Raw genomic sequence first — 16091 nt, forward strand, 5'->3', positions numbered from 1 at the left:
GTATATGTATATTCTCTCCAAGTTCTATTCTCCGCACAACTGAATTTGCTGAAAGGCTGATACAGTCAAACATGTTAGCTTTTTCAGGACACAAGTCATTTGCTGTTTCCATCATGTACTCTTTTATAAAGTTTCTGTCAGTAAATGGTTTTCCTCGCTCTGTCAACTTCTTCACTATTTTGTAACTTACACGAGTGATAGATTCATTTCCAACAAACTTTTTCGTAAAGAAATTCTTTTGAGATTCCAAACTACATTTCAAAGATTCAAATTTCTCGGACCGCAACTTTTCTCCCCATTTATTGAAAGTGCAACATTCATCATCAACCTTTCTCTTCTTAGTAGCCATAATGATGGGTGAAGAAAAACAAAAGCAGTCTTAGGCCTCAGCGTCAGATATTCCTGTTTTAATTGTAACTAGCAGGACCTGTGAAAAATTCACAGAAAACATAAAAAATGTAAGCATCTATAAAGTGTACTGGTGTCATGAGAAATGTTTGCATATTATGCCCATCTGTCTTTACATTCTGAGTTCAAATTCTACCAAGGTTGACTTTACCTTTCGTCCTTTAGGGGTCAATAAATTAAGTACCAGTTGTGTACTGGGGTCAATCTAAACAACTGGCCCCCTCCCCACAAAAATTTCAGGCCTAGAAAAGTATATTGTGACAGTTACAGAATATAGAAAGTAACGTAACACCAATGACTATATAATCTAACCAAAATATCTCAGTTACACAAACGTAAACGGAATTACTATTTATCCTTAAAATACATCGTACAGAACCTTTTTGGTTTAGTGGTACAGAACGTTTTTCGGGTATTCTTTTATTCTTTTACTTGTTTCAGTCATTTCACAGTGGCCATGCTGGAGCACCACCCTTTAGTCGAAATTGATCCCTGGACTTATTCCCTGTAAGCCTGGTGAACAACTAAATTACAAGGATGCAAATGCACCAATATCGGTTGTCAAGCAATGCTGGTGGTGGGACAAACACACACACATACATACACACATACAACTGGCTTGGAGGTAGTGGTAATGTTGGCTGGTGCAATTTTGTTGTTTGCTGGTATGCCGAGAGAAATCCAGCAGGCCCCTAACTGGTTCCCTGATCTGAAAGGTGTAATGATGGAGCAGCTGGTGTGCTGGTGATGCTAGCTGGTGTGGTGGTCTTCCTCACAGTAGTTTATGGTAGACAGTATTTTTTGTGTATGTCACACCACGTTTTTGGCCTTGTCTGTTATCCCAATTGAGTGTCATTATTCTTACTTTGATATTGTTCATAGCTTGTGCTCTTGAAAATGCAAGATATAATTGACCATGAGAAAATACTTTTTCAAATGTTTGCCCTTGAGCCTTATTAATTGTCATTGAATATGCAAGTCGAAGTGGAAGCTGAAGTCTGTTTAGTGTGAATGGAATATTTGCATCACTTGGGCTAAGTTTTATTCTGAGAAATTTTTTTTTTTTTTTTTTTTTTTTTTCTATTTCTTCTGGTGTGCAGTTGTTGAAAATTTCTGGGTACAAATTGAAATGCAAAAGAACGAAATAATAAATAGATTTATGAATGAAAGTTTGGTAATTGCGTTTATTTCCACCACGCGACACTTATTATTGCAAACATGTTTTAACTAACCTAACCTATACTATACACACATGCAAATACATTCACACACACACACACACACATATATATATATATATATCTCGAGTTGTAGCTGTGGAGTACTCAGCCATTTGTGAGTTGATTTTATTCTTGTCTGATAATGAAAAGTGAAACTGACAGCCAATATTTGCTGTGTCTATGTATCTATGTATGAATTGTCTCTCACTTTCTTTCTCTTTCACTTCCTTTGTGTCCCTCTTCTCTCCCACTTTTGATTAAACAACGTGTATATGTATCTACTTCTCTTGCGATGTGATAAACATTTAAAAACACAAAACGAGCGCCATCAGCACCCGCTGTCTCTTTCACTCTCTCTCTTTCTCTTTCATTGTTTCTCACTCTCTTTCTTTCCCTCTTACATCCTCTCTGAAATATTTAAAAACACAAAATGAACACCCTCACCACGCACTGTCTCTTTCATTCTCTCTCACTTTCTCACTCTCTTTCTCTTCCTCTCTGAAACATTTAAAAGCACAAAACGAACACTGTCACCAATGATGTCTCTTTCTCTCTCACTCACTCTCTCTTTCTCTCTCACTCCTCTCTTTCTCTCTCACTCCTCTCTCTTTCTATCTTACTTCCTCTCTCTCTCGCTTTGTCACGTCTGATCACTAATAACTGACTAGCCTGAGGCACATCACATGTGCCTCAAGCTAGTCATTATGTAGTAATTATGGCACATGAAATACATAGCACATGACGTGACTGACTCAGTATACATACGACATGCCTAATCTAAGAAGTGTAAGAAGTAGTATAAAAGCATGTTTTTTCATGCTTTTATAAGAAGCAGTATGAAAGCATTCTTTCAGCATCCGACAGCAAGCCGGACAAATTGACATCGTGGGCCGTAGTTTGGTGACCCACGATTTAGATGGTAGCTTACATGCTAATACACTGAATGGTATACCCAAATAGTTCCTAATGAAGAATTTCTAGTTGAGACTTTGAAATGGGAGGGGATATAATTTGAAGAAATTAAGCATTTCACAGCAAATTTTTTTTGTTTTTTTTTTTGCTTGAGTGGTGTCTAATGTTAATTGTACCAAACACAATGACAGTTCAACATATTTCAGTTTTAGTAGGCTTCATCAGCTAAGTCTTTTCACACCTGCCTTGCTAAATGGGCAGGGATATTTACAATTAGAAAATTCATTTGACAAATTTAAGATAACCTAATTTTCCCTTTGTAGGTATTATGAAGCAAAAATTGATGAGATATTGCTTGATGGAACATGTACTGTAACATTTGAGGGTTATGGAAATACAGACATTACACAGGTAAATATTTTGAAGAGAGAAATTAATATTCATTTGGTTTATGCAAAATTTCTCCTGAAATAATTTGTATCTTCTTGGATTTTCTGGTGATTTCTTTTTTTTTTTTATGTTGTACTTTCTTATTTCTTTATTGCTCACAAGGGGCTAAACATAAAGGGGACAGACAAAGGGGTTGAGTCGATTACATCAACGCCAGTGCATAACTGGTACTTAATTTATCAACCCCGAAAGGATGCAAAGCAAAGTCACCTCGGCAAAATTTGAACTCGGAATATAACAGCAGACAAAATACTGCTAAGCATTTTGCTTGGCGTGCTAACGTTTCTGCCAGCTCGCTGCCTTTTGTACTTTCTACAATTTGAAATTAATATTAGCTCAGCTTTATTGTTTAGCTGTGTATTTATAACCATAATAGTTTACTCTTTTACTTGTTTCAGTCATTTGACTGCGGCCATGCTAGAGCATAGCCTTTAATCGAGAAAATCGACCCCAGCGCTTACTCTTTGTAAGCCTAGTACTTATTCTATCAGTCTCTTTTGCCGAACCGCTAAGTTATGGGGACGTCCCCGTAACTTCAGCATCGGGTGTCAAGTGATGTTGGTGGGGACAAACACAGACACACAAGCATACACACGCACACACACACACATATATATATACATATATACGACGGGCTTCTTTCAGTTTCCATCTACCAAATCTACTCACAAGGCTTTGGTCGGCCCAAGGCTATAGTAGAAGACACTTGCCCAAGGTGCCATGCAGTGACACTGAACCCTGAACCATGTGGTTGGTAAGCAAGCTACTTACCACACAGCCACTCCTATGCCTATGCACACAGCCACTCCTACGCCTATTATTCACAAACACTAGATTGCTGCTGAATTTTTTTCTAATTTTTGTTTCCCAATGCTCTAGGCAAATTTATTAAAACCATCTGATGCTGATAATGATCATGGTGTGGATGGATTGGGTCCTGAAGCCAAACGACTTAAATCAAAGTAAGTTAATAATTATTGATCACACTTAAATTAAGATAATTAATACAATGATATTTTCTGGTAATTCTAGGTTGATAGTAAAATTCTTCGTATACTTTATTAGTTAAAAATCATATTGAAATAGGGCCACTTTCATTACAGAGCTTCCAACATCAATGTACAAGTAAATTGCTTAGGTGTTATTGGGTTGGCAAGAAAGTAATTTCGTTTTTCATAAATAGATGGTTGATTTTTTTTAATGACTTTTGTCAATGTCATGATTTTTTTCCTTTTGACATTTGGTAGCCATTACCTTTAGCTTACTTTAGAAGCAAATTGCATGTAATTTTCTTTACAACTATTCAGTGTCATTTTCAACATGGAGTGCAAAAACGAACATTTTCACTATATTTTGCTTTTTTATTTCCTTAAAGGCAAGAAAGCTGCTGAGTCTCACAAAGAGATGTGTGGAGTTCTTAAGTTTAACCCTTTCGTTACCAAACCGCCCAAAGCCGCCCGAAAAAAATTTTGGTTCATATGACCAAGCCGCCCAAAACCGCCCGTAATCACCTATTCATATTTAAATGAGAATATCCAAGCAAATCTCGTTAGTACATTCGTGAAAACACGTGATTATTTGTGTAAACAGTTCAGCTATAGTTTTGTACGACGATCGACGTGTTTTTTTTTTATTTTGTGAATTTTGGGAGATTTTTTTCTAAATTTGTTCCTATTGTGTTTTCAAAATTTGTAATCCTGACAAAAAAATGGATACGAATTTTATTCTGTCAAGCAGTGAGTCAGAATTCGAAGGATTTTCCACTGAAGACCTTAATAAATCTAACTCTGTAACCGAAAAAAAAAGCACGTGGTATTTGATAATGAATCTGATGTTTCATTTTCCGAAAATGAAAGCAGTGAATCCGAGAGCTCCGATGATAGCGATAAAGATAATGAATTAGTACCTGAATGGAGTGAAAATTTAAAAACTCCTTCTTTCAGTGATTTTTCTGAAGAAACTGGACCAAGTCACAGTCTTACCCAGGAGAGTAAAGCTTTAGACTATTTCTTTTTGCTTTTTCCGATGTACCTATTTGAATTGATTACAGCGGAAACAAACCGTTACGCTGAATGTAAACAAAGCGTAAAAAAGGATAGTTTGTAGTTTCCCACAAACTTGAATGAAATTAAAGCATATTTTGCCATAAATATTATTATGGGCATTAGAATGTTACCTAGAATAACAAATTACTGGAGTAGTGATGAACCCTTTGGAGAGGAATATGTCTCAAGTATAATGACGAGGATACGGTTTTTAAAATTGACTCAATATCTACATGTAAGAGACACGAGCAGTACACCAGTACGTGGAGAACCAAACTTTGATCCCTTATTTAAAATAAGACCCCTCACTGACTGTGTTCAAAACACATATAAAACAGTTTATAGATGAGGATATGGTGGGCTATAAAGACCGAGTGCATTTTCGACAGTATATGCCAGGAAAGCCCACAAAATGGGGGATCAAAGTTTGGAAGATTTGTGAATCAAATACTTGGTATTGCTCTGGATTTTAATTTTATACTGGCAAAAGAGACAGTAATGAATCCAGTAATGTGCACAACTCTTCTATAATAATATTTTGTCGTATACCCAATTGAATATTAGCTAATAACCCATTTTCTATAGCGATGTTTGAACAAAAATTTTAATAATTTTATATTTTGTTGAATTTACCTGTAAGAGAACCTTTTGTTAAATTATCTTCCAAAAATCACATTAATATGTTTATAATTAAAAAAGTTAGAGTTGTTTAATGAAACCAGACTAAATTTATGATTATCTTTCTCCCGCCATGCCTCCATCTACCCCTCTCTCTCTCTCTCTCTCTCTCTCTCTCTCTCTCTCTATCGTAGTTTTTTCCTTAAGGTTTTCAGGTTCTGGGTATATATAAATAAGAAATCCCTTCTAAATTATCTCAATCTCTTCTCCGCTGACATACTACAACGAAGTCTCCAAGATGCAGATAAGATAGAGATTTTTACTTATTTACGGCCTCAACATCTCATACCTTTTGCGCTTTAGTCTGTCCTCTATTATTTATTTTGTTTCTCTCCATGAAATTCAATTGAATTCAGTTTTTGTCTTAAATTCATACTTATTCATTTTCTAAGCTTCCTAAATTCATGCTACTTATATATTCTATTCACCTAGGTTTCATTGCTCTTTTAAAAATTACGATTTATGCATTGTTGTCTCTCAAATATTTAAAATCTACGATTAAGAGGCCCATCTCCTGGTTGATGGTACACCCGCCCGCCCACCCCCTCCACTGGAAGTTCATTCCTCTGTCATCCTGTCATCCTCGGCTGTCTCCCGGAACCCATCTAGTGGCCTTGGCCATCCTCTCCCCTACCTTTGGGTAGCGCATAACGCTTGAGTAATGTTTGCAGGTTGTAGGTACTGTTTTGCTTATGAATTCTTCCAATTGCAAGTTTTCTTTTCAGGTACACGACACTGCTTTTCCCCTTCCCAGGCTACAGGCCCACACCCCCAACACCCATACTGTTAGGATTGGCACTCTCAACGTCGGCACGCTGAAAGGTAGATCTAGTGAAATTGTTGAGATGCTTGAACAGAGATGCGTAGATATGTGCTGCATCCAGGAAGTAAGATGGAGAGGAGGTTCTGCGAGGTTCCTCACAGGCAAAGAACACAGGTACAAGATTTTCTGGGCAGGGAACACTGACGGGGTCAGGGGCGTAGGAATACTTCTAGCAGAGAAATGGGTGGATAAGGTAATCGAGGTCGTTAGAGTAAGTGACAGAGTACTTAAGATTAGACTAGTGCTTCATCATAGATTAGCTACTGTCATCTCAGCCTATGCACCTCAACCGGGGCTACCAGATGGTCTGAAAGACCAATTCTATGACACCCTCTTGCAAACTACCTCGTCGATGAGTGACAGGGACCTTCTCTTTGTGGCTGGAGACTTCAATGGTCATGTCGGACGTCGTGCTGGAGGCTTCCATGGCATACATGGAGGCTATGGCTTCGGTTCCCGCAACGAGGAGGGAACCAGACTGCTGGAGTTCTGTGATGCAACCGATCTTATGGTCTGCAATACCAACTTCAGGAAACCTGCCAGTCACCTAGTCACCTACCGCTCTGGCAGACACTCTAGCCAAATCAACTACATCCTCGCCAGAAATAGGGAAAGAGGGCGGCTTATAAATGCCAAAACCTACCCTGGCGAAGAATGTACCCCACAACATAGATTAGTAGTTAGCGACTTTGGGATCAAGGCAAAATGGGTGCCCAGAATTAGACCGGCTTGGAGGAGAAGGGTGTGGAAGCTTAAAGACCCTGCAAATGGACAGAGACTTAGAGACAAGTTACTTGAAGCATTTAACGAAATAGAAGGGGATATAGCATCATACAATGTGGAAGACAATTGGAGATTTCTGCGGGACAACCTGTTGAAAGCCACCGACCAGATCTGTGGCTGGTGTAAGGTCCCCTCTCGACCCAGAGTAATGTGGTGGTGGAACAAGGAGGTAGACAGGGCTATTAGACAAAAGAAACAGGCTTGGAAGGACTGGAAGAACGGTGGTAGCAGGGAATTGTACCAATGTGCCAAAAGGGAGGTTAGGCAACAGGTTTATTTAGCCAGAGGGGAAGCAGATAAGAAAAGATTTGCCAATGTTCTGTGCCATGAGGACCAAAGACTCGAGGTATTTCGTGTTGCAAGACAGTGTAGGAGAGAAAATAGTGATGTCGTAGGAGAGAAATGTGTTCGCATGGATGATGGTATGCTTGCACTAAATGAGGATGCAAAGAAAAAGGTCTGGAGATGCCACTACGATAGATTGCTTAATAAAGAGAATGAATGGGAGGAAGAGAGCCTGCCGTATGTCGACCCAATAGAGGGACCAGCTATCCGAGTTGATAGTACCAGGGTAGATAAAGCAATTAAGAGTATGAAGACCGGGAAAGCCCCTGGCCCATCAGCAATCACTGCAGAGATGCTCAAAATATCTGGCAGTGTTGGCTATAGCCTAGTCACCCGTATTACGAACCAGGTGATACACGAAGGAGTCATACCCAATGACTGGTGTAGCAGCATCATAGTCAACTGCTACAAAGGTAAAGGTGACGCTTTAGATACAAATAATTACAGAGGCATTAAGCTGTTAGATCAGGTTATGAAAGTTACAGAGAGGGTCATAGGCCAACTAATTAGGGAGCGAATCAATTTAGATGAGATGCAGTTTGGGTTCATGCCAGGTAAAAGCACTACTGATGCCTTATTTCTAGTAAGACAGCTGCAGGAGAAATACCCAGCCAAGGATAAACCTCTGTACCTGGCTTTCGTTGACATGGAGAAAGCCTTTGACAGGATCCCCCGATCCCTTATCTGGTGGTCAATGAGGAAACTTGGGATAGAAGAATGGTTAGTGAGAGCTGTGCGAGCCATGTACAGAGATGCTGCCAGTAAGGTGAGGGTTGGAAATGAGTACAGCAATGAATTCCGGGTAGAGGTAGGGGTCCACCAAGGTTCCGTCCTCAGCCCCCTCTTATTTATCATAGTCCTCCAGGCAATCACAGAGGAGTTCAAGACAGGTTGCCCCTGGGAGCTCCTCTATGCTGATGACCTTGCCCTAATTGCGGAGTCACTATCAGAACTAGAGAAGTTTCAGGTGTGGAAGCAAGGTCTAGAATTGAAGAGCCTGAGAGTCAACCTAGCTAAAACCAAAATCCTAATAAGTAGGAAGGTAGATAAAACACAAACACCTTCAGGTAGATGGCCTTGCTCAGTATGTAGAAAAGGAGTAGGTAGTAACTCTATAAGATGTACCCGGTGCAAGCTATGGACACATAAGAGGTGCAGCAACATCAAAGGCAGGTTAACTAGGAAGTTAGTTTTTGTTTGTGGCAGATGTTCAGGTGCAATAAAGACTGTAAACAAACAGGAAACAACTTCTATCTCATTCCAGGGTGAAAAACTAGAGGTAGTCGATAGCTTCTGCTATCTGGGCGACCAAGTTAGTAGTGGGGGTGGGTGCGCTGAAAGTGTAGCTGCTAGAATAAGAATAGCCTGGGCAAAGTTTAGAGAGCTCTTACCCCTGCTGGCAACAAAGAGACTCTCACTCAGAGTAAAAGGCAGACTGAATGACGCATGTGTACGAACAGCCATGCTACATGGCAGTGAAACATGGGCTGTAACTGCTGAGGACATACGTAAGCTCGCAAGGAATGAAGCCAGTATGCTCCGTTGGATGTGTAATGTCAATGTGAATACCCGTCAGAGTGTAAGTATCTTGAGAGAAAAGCTGAACATTAGAAGCATCAGTTGTGGTGTGCAAGAGAGACGATTGCGCTGGTATGGACATGTGGTGAGAATGGATGAGGATAGCTGCGTGAAAAAGTGCCACACCCTAACAGTTGAGGGAACCCGTGGAAGAGGTAGGCCCAGGAAGACCTGGGCTGAGGTGGTGAGGCAAGACCTTCGTACATTGGGCCTCACCGAGGCGATGACTACTGACCGATACCTTTGGAAATGTGCTGTGCGTGAGAAGACCCGGCAAGCCAAGTAAGATCGTTGTCAGTGCCCCTGGACTGGCTCTTGTGCGGGTGGCACATAAGATGCACCATTTTGAGCGTGGCCGTTGCCAGTATCGCCTGACTGGCCTTCGTGCAGGTGACACGTCAAAGCACCTACTACACTCTCTGAGTGGTTGGCGTTAGGAAGGGCATCCAGCTGTAGAAACTCTGCCAAATTTAGATTGGAGCCTGGTGTTGCCATCCCGTTTCACCAGTCCTCAGTCAAGTCGTCCAACCCATGCTAGCATGGAAAGCGGACGTTAAACGATGATGATGATGATGTTGATGTTAGAAATTAATTGAAACACATAAGGGGTGTATTTTGGTTAGAAATATGGTAATGAAAGGGTTAACAGAATGCACATATGAGAAATGGTTTTAAAAATTCCATTCTGGAGATTTTTCACTCAAAGTTGACCAATGTTCTGTTCTGGTTGACCTACTGAAGTTGATGATGACCAAATCAAAGCCATAATTGAATCTGATTGTCATATAACTGTGCAAGAGATTGCAGAGGGGTTAAATGTATCACACAAAACAATTGAAAATCACTTAAAATGTCTTGAGCTTATTAAGAAGCTTGATATTTGGGTTCCACATAAATTGGAAGAGATTCACTTAACCCAATGAATCAATATTTGCGATATGCATCTCAAATGCAATGAAATTGCCCTTTTTTTTTAAAGGAATCATCACTGGTGATGAAAAATAGATTGTCTACAATAACATCAATTGAAAATGATCATAGTCCAAGCTGAATTGCATCAAAAAAAGGTTGTGCTGTCAATTTGGTGGGATTACAAAGGTGTTGTTTATTTTGAGCTGCTTCCAAGGAATCAAACAATCAATTTAGATGTTTACTGAAGGAAACAAAGAAAAATGGCCAGAATTGGCAAATCGTAAAGGAATCGTGTTCCACCATGACAATGCTGGACCACACACGTCTTTGCTAACTTGTGAAAAATTATTGGCCAGAATTGGCAAATCGTAAAGGAATCGTGTTCCACCATGACAATGCTGGACCACACACGTCTTTGCTAACTTGTGAAAAATTATTGGAGCTTAGATGGGAAGTGATGTCACATCTACCATATAACCTTAATCTTGCACCATCAGATTACCATTTATTTCAAAGTTTGCAAAATTCTTTCAATAATGGTGATGAGCTGAAATCGCACTTCAGTGTTTGGCTGATAAGGACCAGAAGTTCTATAAGCGCAGAACCATGAAATTGCCAGAAAGATGGCAAAAGGTCATTGAACAAAATGGAAAATATATGATTCTTTGTATGAGAAAAAAATTACTTTTATTTCACACTAAAAAAACGAAATTACTTTCTTGCCAACTCAATATGTTTTTTATGCAACTAAAATCTATACTATTATGTATTTTCAACTCTTACAAATTTTAACATAATATAGGTTTTCATTTCAATTTCAGTTTTAAAAAATGTAAAATGTGATATAAAAATTGGGAATGTGCTTTCAAAATTTATATTTAGAATTTCTTAAATGTTTTACTTTATTCTATCACTTTGTTAAAAAAAAAGTGGGAGAAGAATATGGGATCAAATGTAGCATTTGCTGTAGTTTGAAGCTTGATTTAAGGAAGTTGGGGGAAAAAAATCAGGTTTATATATTGATTTTTTTTATATTCTAATTTTGAATATAAAGATTATTCTGTACTGATTAAATTATTTTCCAAATAGGAAAGATCTGATTGCTGAAGAACGTGAGAAAAAGCGGAAAAAGGCACAAAAGAAAGCCCAGCGCATGAAACAATTAGAAGAGGAGAGGGAAACCGAGAAAAATAAATGGCTTGATTTTAATGCAAAGGTAAGATATAATTTTTTTATGTACATTTCACTTTTTACTGACTGCGATTACTGCAAAAAAAATTTTTTTTCCAACAAAAATACTCAATTTTTAGCTATTTTATTCATAGTACTATGTTGTTTGTATTGTAATACTAAGGTGAAACAACATGAAGATAGCGCATATTGTTATTTCACTTATGAACCCATGAGCAGATTCCAGAACCTAAGTTTTCTGAATGAGACTCCTCCATTATCAGCAAAGAAAACTATTATTTTCACTAGTTTACTTCAGATTTTTTAAATAACAAAATTGATCAGCTTGGGAACCCCTACTCTATATTGTTTATGTTATTTTTAATTTTCTTGCATGTCATTAGTGACTAGATTGGAACAATATAATTTTGATGCACTTAAGCCTTAACTGATTTTAGAGCCAATATAGTCACTTATTAAAATCTTTGTTGTAGCTCTATTGATGACACTTTTTCAATCATCTTGAATAATTCATTTGTGCAAGAGATATGCATACCTGCAGATTAGCTTTGACTGGTGACACTTCTTATTTGCACTGCCTTTGTCTTTGATTTATTCAATAAACTTTATCTGCAATTAAAGAATTACATGGAAATAATAAGAGAATTTATTGTCCAGAAAGTCTTACAAGCAAATCTAAAAATGGTAATGCTACTACTGCTGCTGATAATAATAATAATGGTTTCTAATAAAGATACAAGGCCTGAAACTTGGGAGAGGAGTTGATTTCATTGATCCTACAGTACATAAGTGGTATTTTATTGTCAACCCCAAAAGGATAAAAGGCAAATTTAACCTAGGTAAGACTTAAATTCATAATAATATCATTAGAAATATGGTAATGAAAGGGTTAAAGAATCTACCAATTTGTTGCTCCAAATCTAAGAGAATCTAAAATTGAAAACAAAAAATTTTATGTATTTATATAGCATGTTTATTTTTCTTTGTCATGTTCTGATTATAAATGTATGAAAAACTTAGAATGTAGCAGAAAATCTGAAAACATATTTTGAAATTATTTTCAGACATTTTCCAAGACAAACAAGGGGAAAGTGAAGAGGTCTATATTTGCTTCTCCAGATAATATCAATGGAAGAGTTGGAATTGGTACATGTGGAACTGGTGGGAAACCTATGACAGAGTACCATCCCCAAGAAAAGTGGAAAAAGTGAAACTGCTTTCATTCCCATCCCAAATATTTTTTTTTTCTATGGCCTCTCAGATTTGTATATAGATTATTGTTGAGCTCCATCAGTTTTTTTTTTCTTTCTTTCTTTGACACATAACTCTTAACTTTCAACTTTATCATTAAACTTGCTCTTGAAATTATTCATCTATACAATTTTTTACATTTATCTCATTGCTTACTTTTTTAATTAAACATTTTTTTTTTTTAATTAGGTAACATATTTATTTTTTTAAAATCAGTAAACCAAATGATTTAGGAACTATTATCGTAACAGATTTTTTTCAATGGTGCTGATAATATTCTATTGCTGTGTTAAGTATCTTTGTTGGTCGAAAATTTAATTTCTTTTAATTCCTCAAAGTTCTTCCTCTGTTGATCAGGACTTTTGTTTAAAGAAAATGGAATGTTAAAAGAAAGCTTACTTCCATTTACTTGCACAACATGAAAATTTTAAATAGTGCAACTTCTTAGATGTTGCCAAATAACTTTTATGTACAGGTTTAATTATGTGTGTGGCTGTGTTTACAAACCTTGAATGGTGATATTTTATAATACTTCATGATATTAAGCTATTGTTAGGTTTTTTTATGTACAAGTCTTGCATACAGTAATGAATGACTTAATGTTTAATATTTGCATGGAATATATCACATAGCTGGTATATTTCAGCTTACACTTTCCTTTTAGATAATTTGTTGTGCAAAACTATATTCTTAAGAAATTTTTAATATGGTGCTCTCCTATCTATAAACCCTTCCTCACCCACAAACTGTCCATGTCTATACGAGTTGTTTTTGTGTCTGAAGAGACATTTGGATCTTCAGAATTTTTAGATGGTGTATTACTAGTTTTTGCATTTATATCTAATCTAAATTAAGTAGTTGTTTTGCTAGCTTTTTGTTGTTTTGTCCAAATCTACACACATGCAGTTCTTACTTGAAGAAGGAGCAACTGTACTATATTTTATTCTTGAGCATAAACAATTTGCAATTATGCCATTATAATAGGTTTCTAATAAAAACATTTGTTGGATATATTTTGTAAGAATTAGTTTTCATCTGTACATAGTCCACAACCTGTGTGTATCTAGGAATATGTTTGGTGTAACTCAGATTTTGATATGCTCTTCTAGTAGAATAGGAACAGCCAATTTTGATTTGGAATTGGTGATAGTGTGGGAAAGTCAGTAGTTTTGTCAGAATCTCTTGTTGGTTTTTGATTTTGACAATCATAATACTAGTGAATATAGGCACCTGTTGTCTGTGATACGGGGTAATTATGTCAGTTCCAAGTTCATGATATCACTTTTCTCTTTCTTTAACACTTCAATTTTCATTTCAGTATTTATTTTGTTTTTGAAAGTCCTTATATTTTCAAAATGACTGATAAAATCAACATTCTTATTTGTACTTACGTTTTTAATTTCTAATGGGTGTTTACTATTTCTGTAATTCAAATGAAGAAAAATGCTACCGTAAAAAGTAAATAAAAATTAGATATTAGTAAGTTGAAATTGAGCACAACACCTTTCTTACTGATATCTTTATCAAAATAGAAATTGGTTGAAATTATGTTGGGATAGATACTAGCTCTCTTATGAGGACTTAAGAATTAGCACTGCTTGCACTTTGAAGCTAATTACCTAGCCATTGATCTCTTGCCGCTAGATAGTGACATCTATTCCAGTATACATGAATTTAGCATCAAAAAACAATTAGTCAGGATTCTATAAATTGCCACTGCATTGCAATGCATATAACATATTCATAATTTAAACTTTGGCTTGATTCTCTTCTCCCCTACTTTCTGTTGTAAAATTCTTAAACTTTTACAAAGTAATCTCACCAAATTTTTTTTTTTTTCCTTCTTCAATTAAAGAACTCCAAAACCTTTCTGCATTACTTTGTTTTTTACCTTTTAATTTATTTTGGTTATATCCCAGATATTAAATTCTGCTGGATTTAAGAAAATTCATTTGTCATCTTAAATTCAAAGAGCAAGCTTGTTTACTCCATTGTATGTTGTTCATGTATAAAGCATAGTCTTGTTGCACTTGTAGAAGCTATACTGTGTTTTGGCAGCTCACTTGTGTGACAGACTGAAATAACATGTTTGGCCTTCATTTTCTATTTAAAGGAGCTGTTGTATATAAACAAATAGTCAACAGAAGTGAATAAATTTGTTTTCTTCAGATATGTTGTCGTTTTTTTGTTTTGTTTTTTGTCATGCTTTTTTATGTTTTTGTTTGAAAATCAAAACTCATTTCTCCAGTCAGTTTGCTACAAAATTTTTTCTATAAACTTTAAACCCTTTAGCATTCAAATTATTCTATCAAATGCTTATTTATTCACATTGTTTTGAATTAATTATGCATTATCTCTGTAGCTTAGAGCTTTGCTGATGTGATTACTCTTTTACTTGTTTGTCATTTGCGGCCATGCTGGAGCACCGCCTTTAGTCGAGAAAATCGACCCCAGGACTTATTCTTTGTAAGCTTAGTACTTATTCTATTGGTCTCTTTTTGCCGAACCGCTAAGTTATGGGGACGTAAACACACCAGCATCGGTTGTCAAGTGATGGTGGGGGGGGGGGGGCAAATACATACATATATATATATACATATATATACGATGGGCTTCTTTCAGTTTCCATCTACCAAATCCACTCACAAGGCTTTGGTTGGCTCGAGGCTATAGTAGAAGACACTTGCCCAAGGTGCCATGCAGTGGGACTGAACCCGGAACCATGTGGTTGGTAAGCAAGCTACTTACCACACAGCCACTCCTGATTGTTTATTTTTAAAATGAAAATGTTGGATAGGCATAGGTTGCCAGATCTGGCTTGTTTTAATGTAAAACAGGTTAAATATTTGAACCAGATATGGTCTGTTTAAATATTAAAGGGTTAAAGCAGTATCTTTCTGTTCCGAAATTATATTGATCAAAATAATCATTAGAAAGTTGGTATTTTTGCTACTAAGAAACAAGTTTATTTTTTATGATAACATAGAATTCTGGATTCTTGAAATTAATGTGCTGAATGGCCAGAAATTGAAAAGGCTAACAAGACTGGTTTGGTTATTTCAACATTTTTTTGGTGAAAATGGCCAGGACTTATGTGGAAAAATATTTTTGTATATGAAAAAAGACAAAATTAGTTGCAGAATCTCTTACATATATTTCAACATTTTTTAGTGCATCGAGTTGAGCATTTTAGAAATTTATTATTGTATCAATTCCTTCAAAGTGGTCAAAATATGAAGTTTTTAACAAGTCAGGAGTAGAGTAAAACATGAATTTTTTATGCAAATAAATTTGAAGATAATGTTGATTAATCCTTTAGCATTCATATTATTCTGTCAAGTGTAATGCTTATATATTCACATTGTTTTAACTCAAGCATGTTATTATTGCACAACTTTGCGATTTCAATGTTAGCATGGTCAAATGAACATTCAAAAGGTGGTAGGGATACAGGCTGGAAGGTATAAACGTACTTATATTAGATATTTATCTTAT

At 36.5% G+C, this 16091-nt stretch overlaps 1 protein-coding gene across 1 annotated transcript in view; it reads left to right on the forward strand.

Annotated features, from left to right (window-relative positions):
* Positions 1-14768, forward strand: part of LOC106875499 (survival of motor neuron-related-splicing factor 30) — a 34645-nt gene extending 19877 nt beyond the window's left edge. The window contains exons 4-7 of the mRNA XM_014923668.3: positions 2864-2951; positions 3870-3952; positions 11244-11370; positions 12410-14768. Coding sequence (XP_014779154.1) covers positions 2864-2951; positions 3870-3952; positions 11244-11370; positions 12410-12556 — 445 coding nt within the window. The 3' untranslated portion in view covers positions 12557-14768. The remainder of the gene's footprint in view (positions 1-2863; positions 2952-3869; positions 3953-11243; positions 11371-12409) is intronic.
* Positions 14769-16091: the final 1323 nt, after the last annotated feature.

The sequence above is a fragment of the Octopus bimaculoides genome, chromosome 10, assembly GCF_046866305.1.
Source record: "Octopus bimaculoides isolate indiv1 chromosome 10, ASM4686630v1, whole genome shotgun sequence".
Lineage (NCBI taxonomy): Eukaryota > Metazoa > Mollusca > Cephalopoda > Octopoda > Octopodidae > Octopus > Octopus bimaculoides.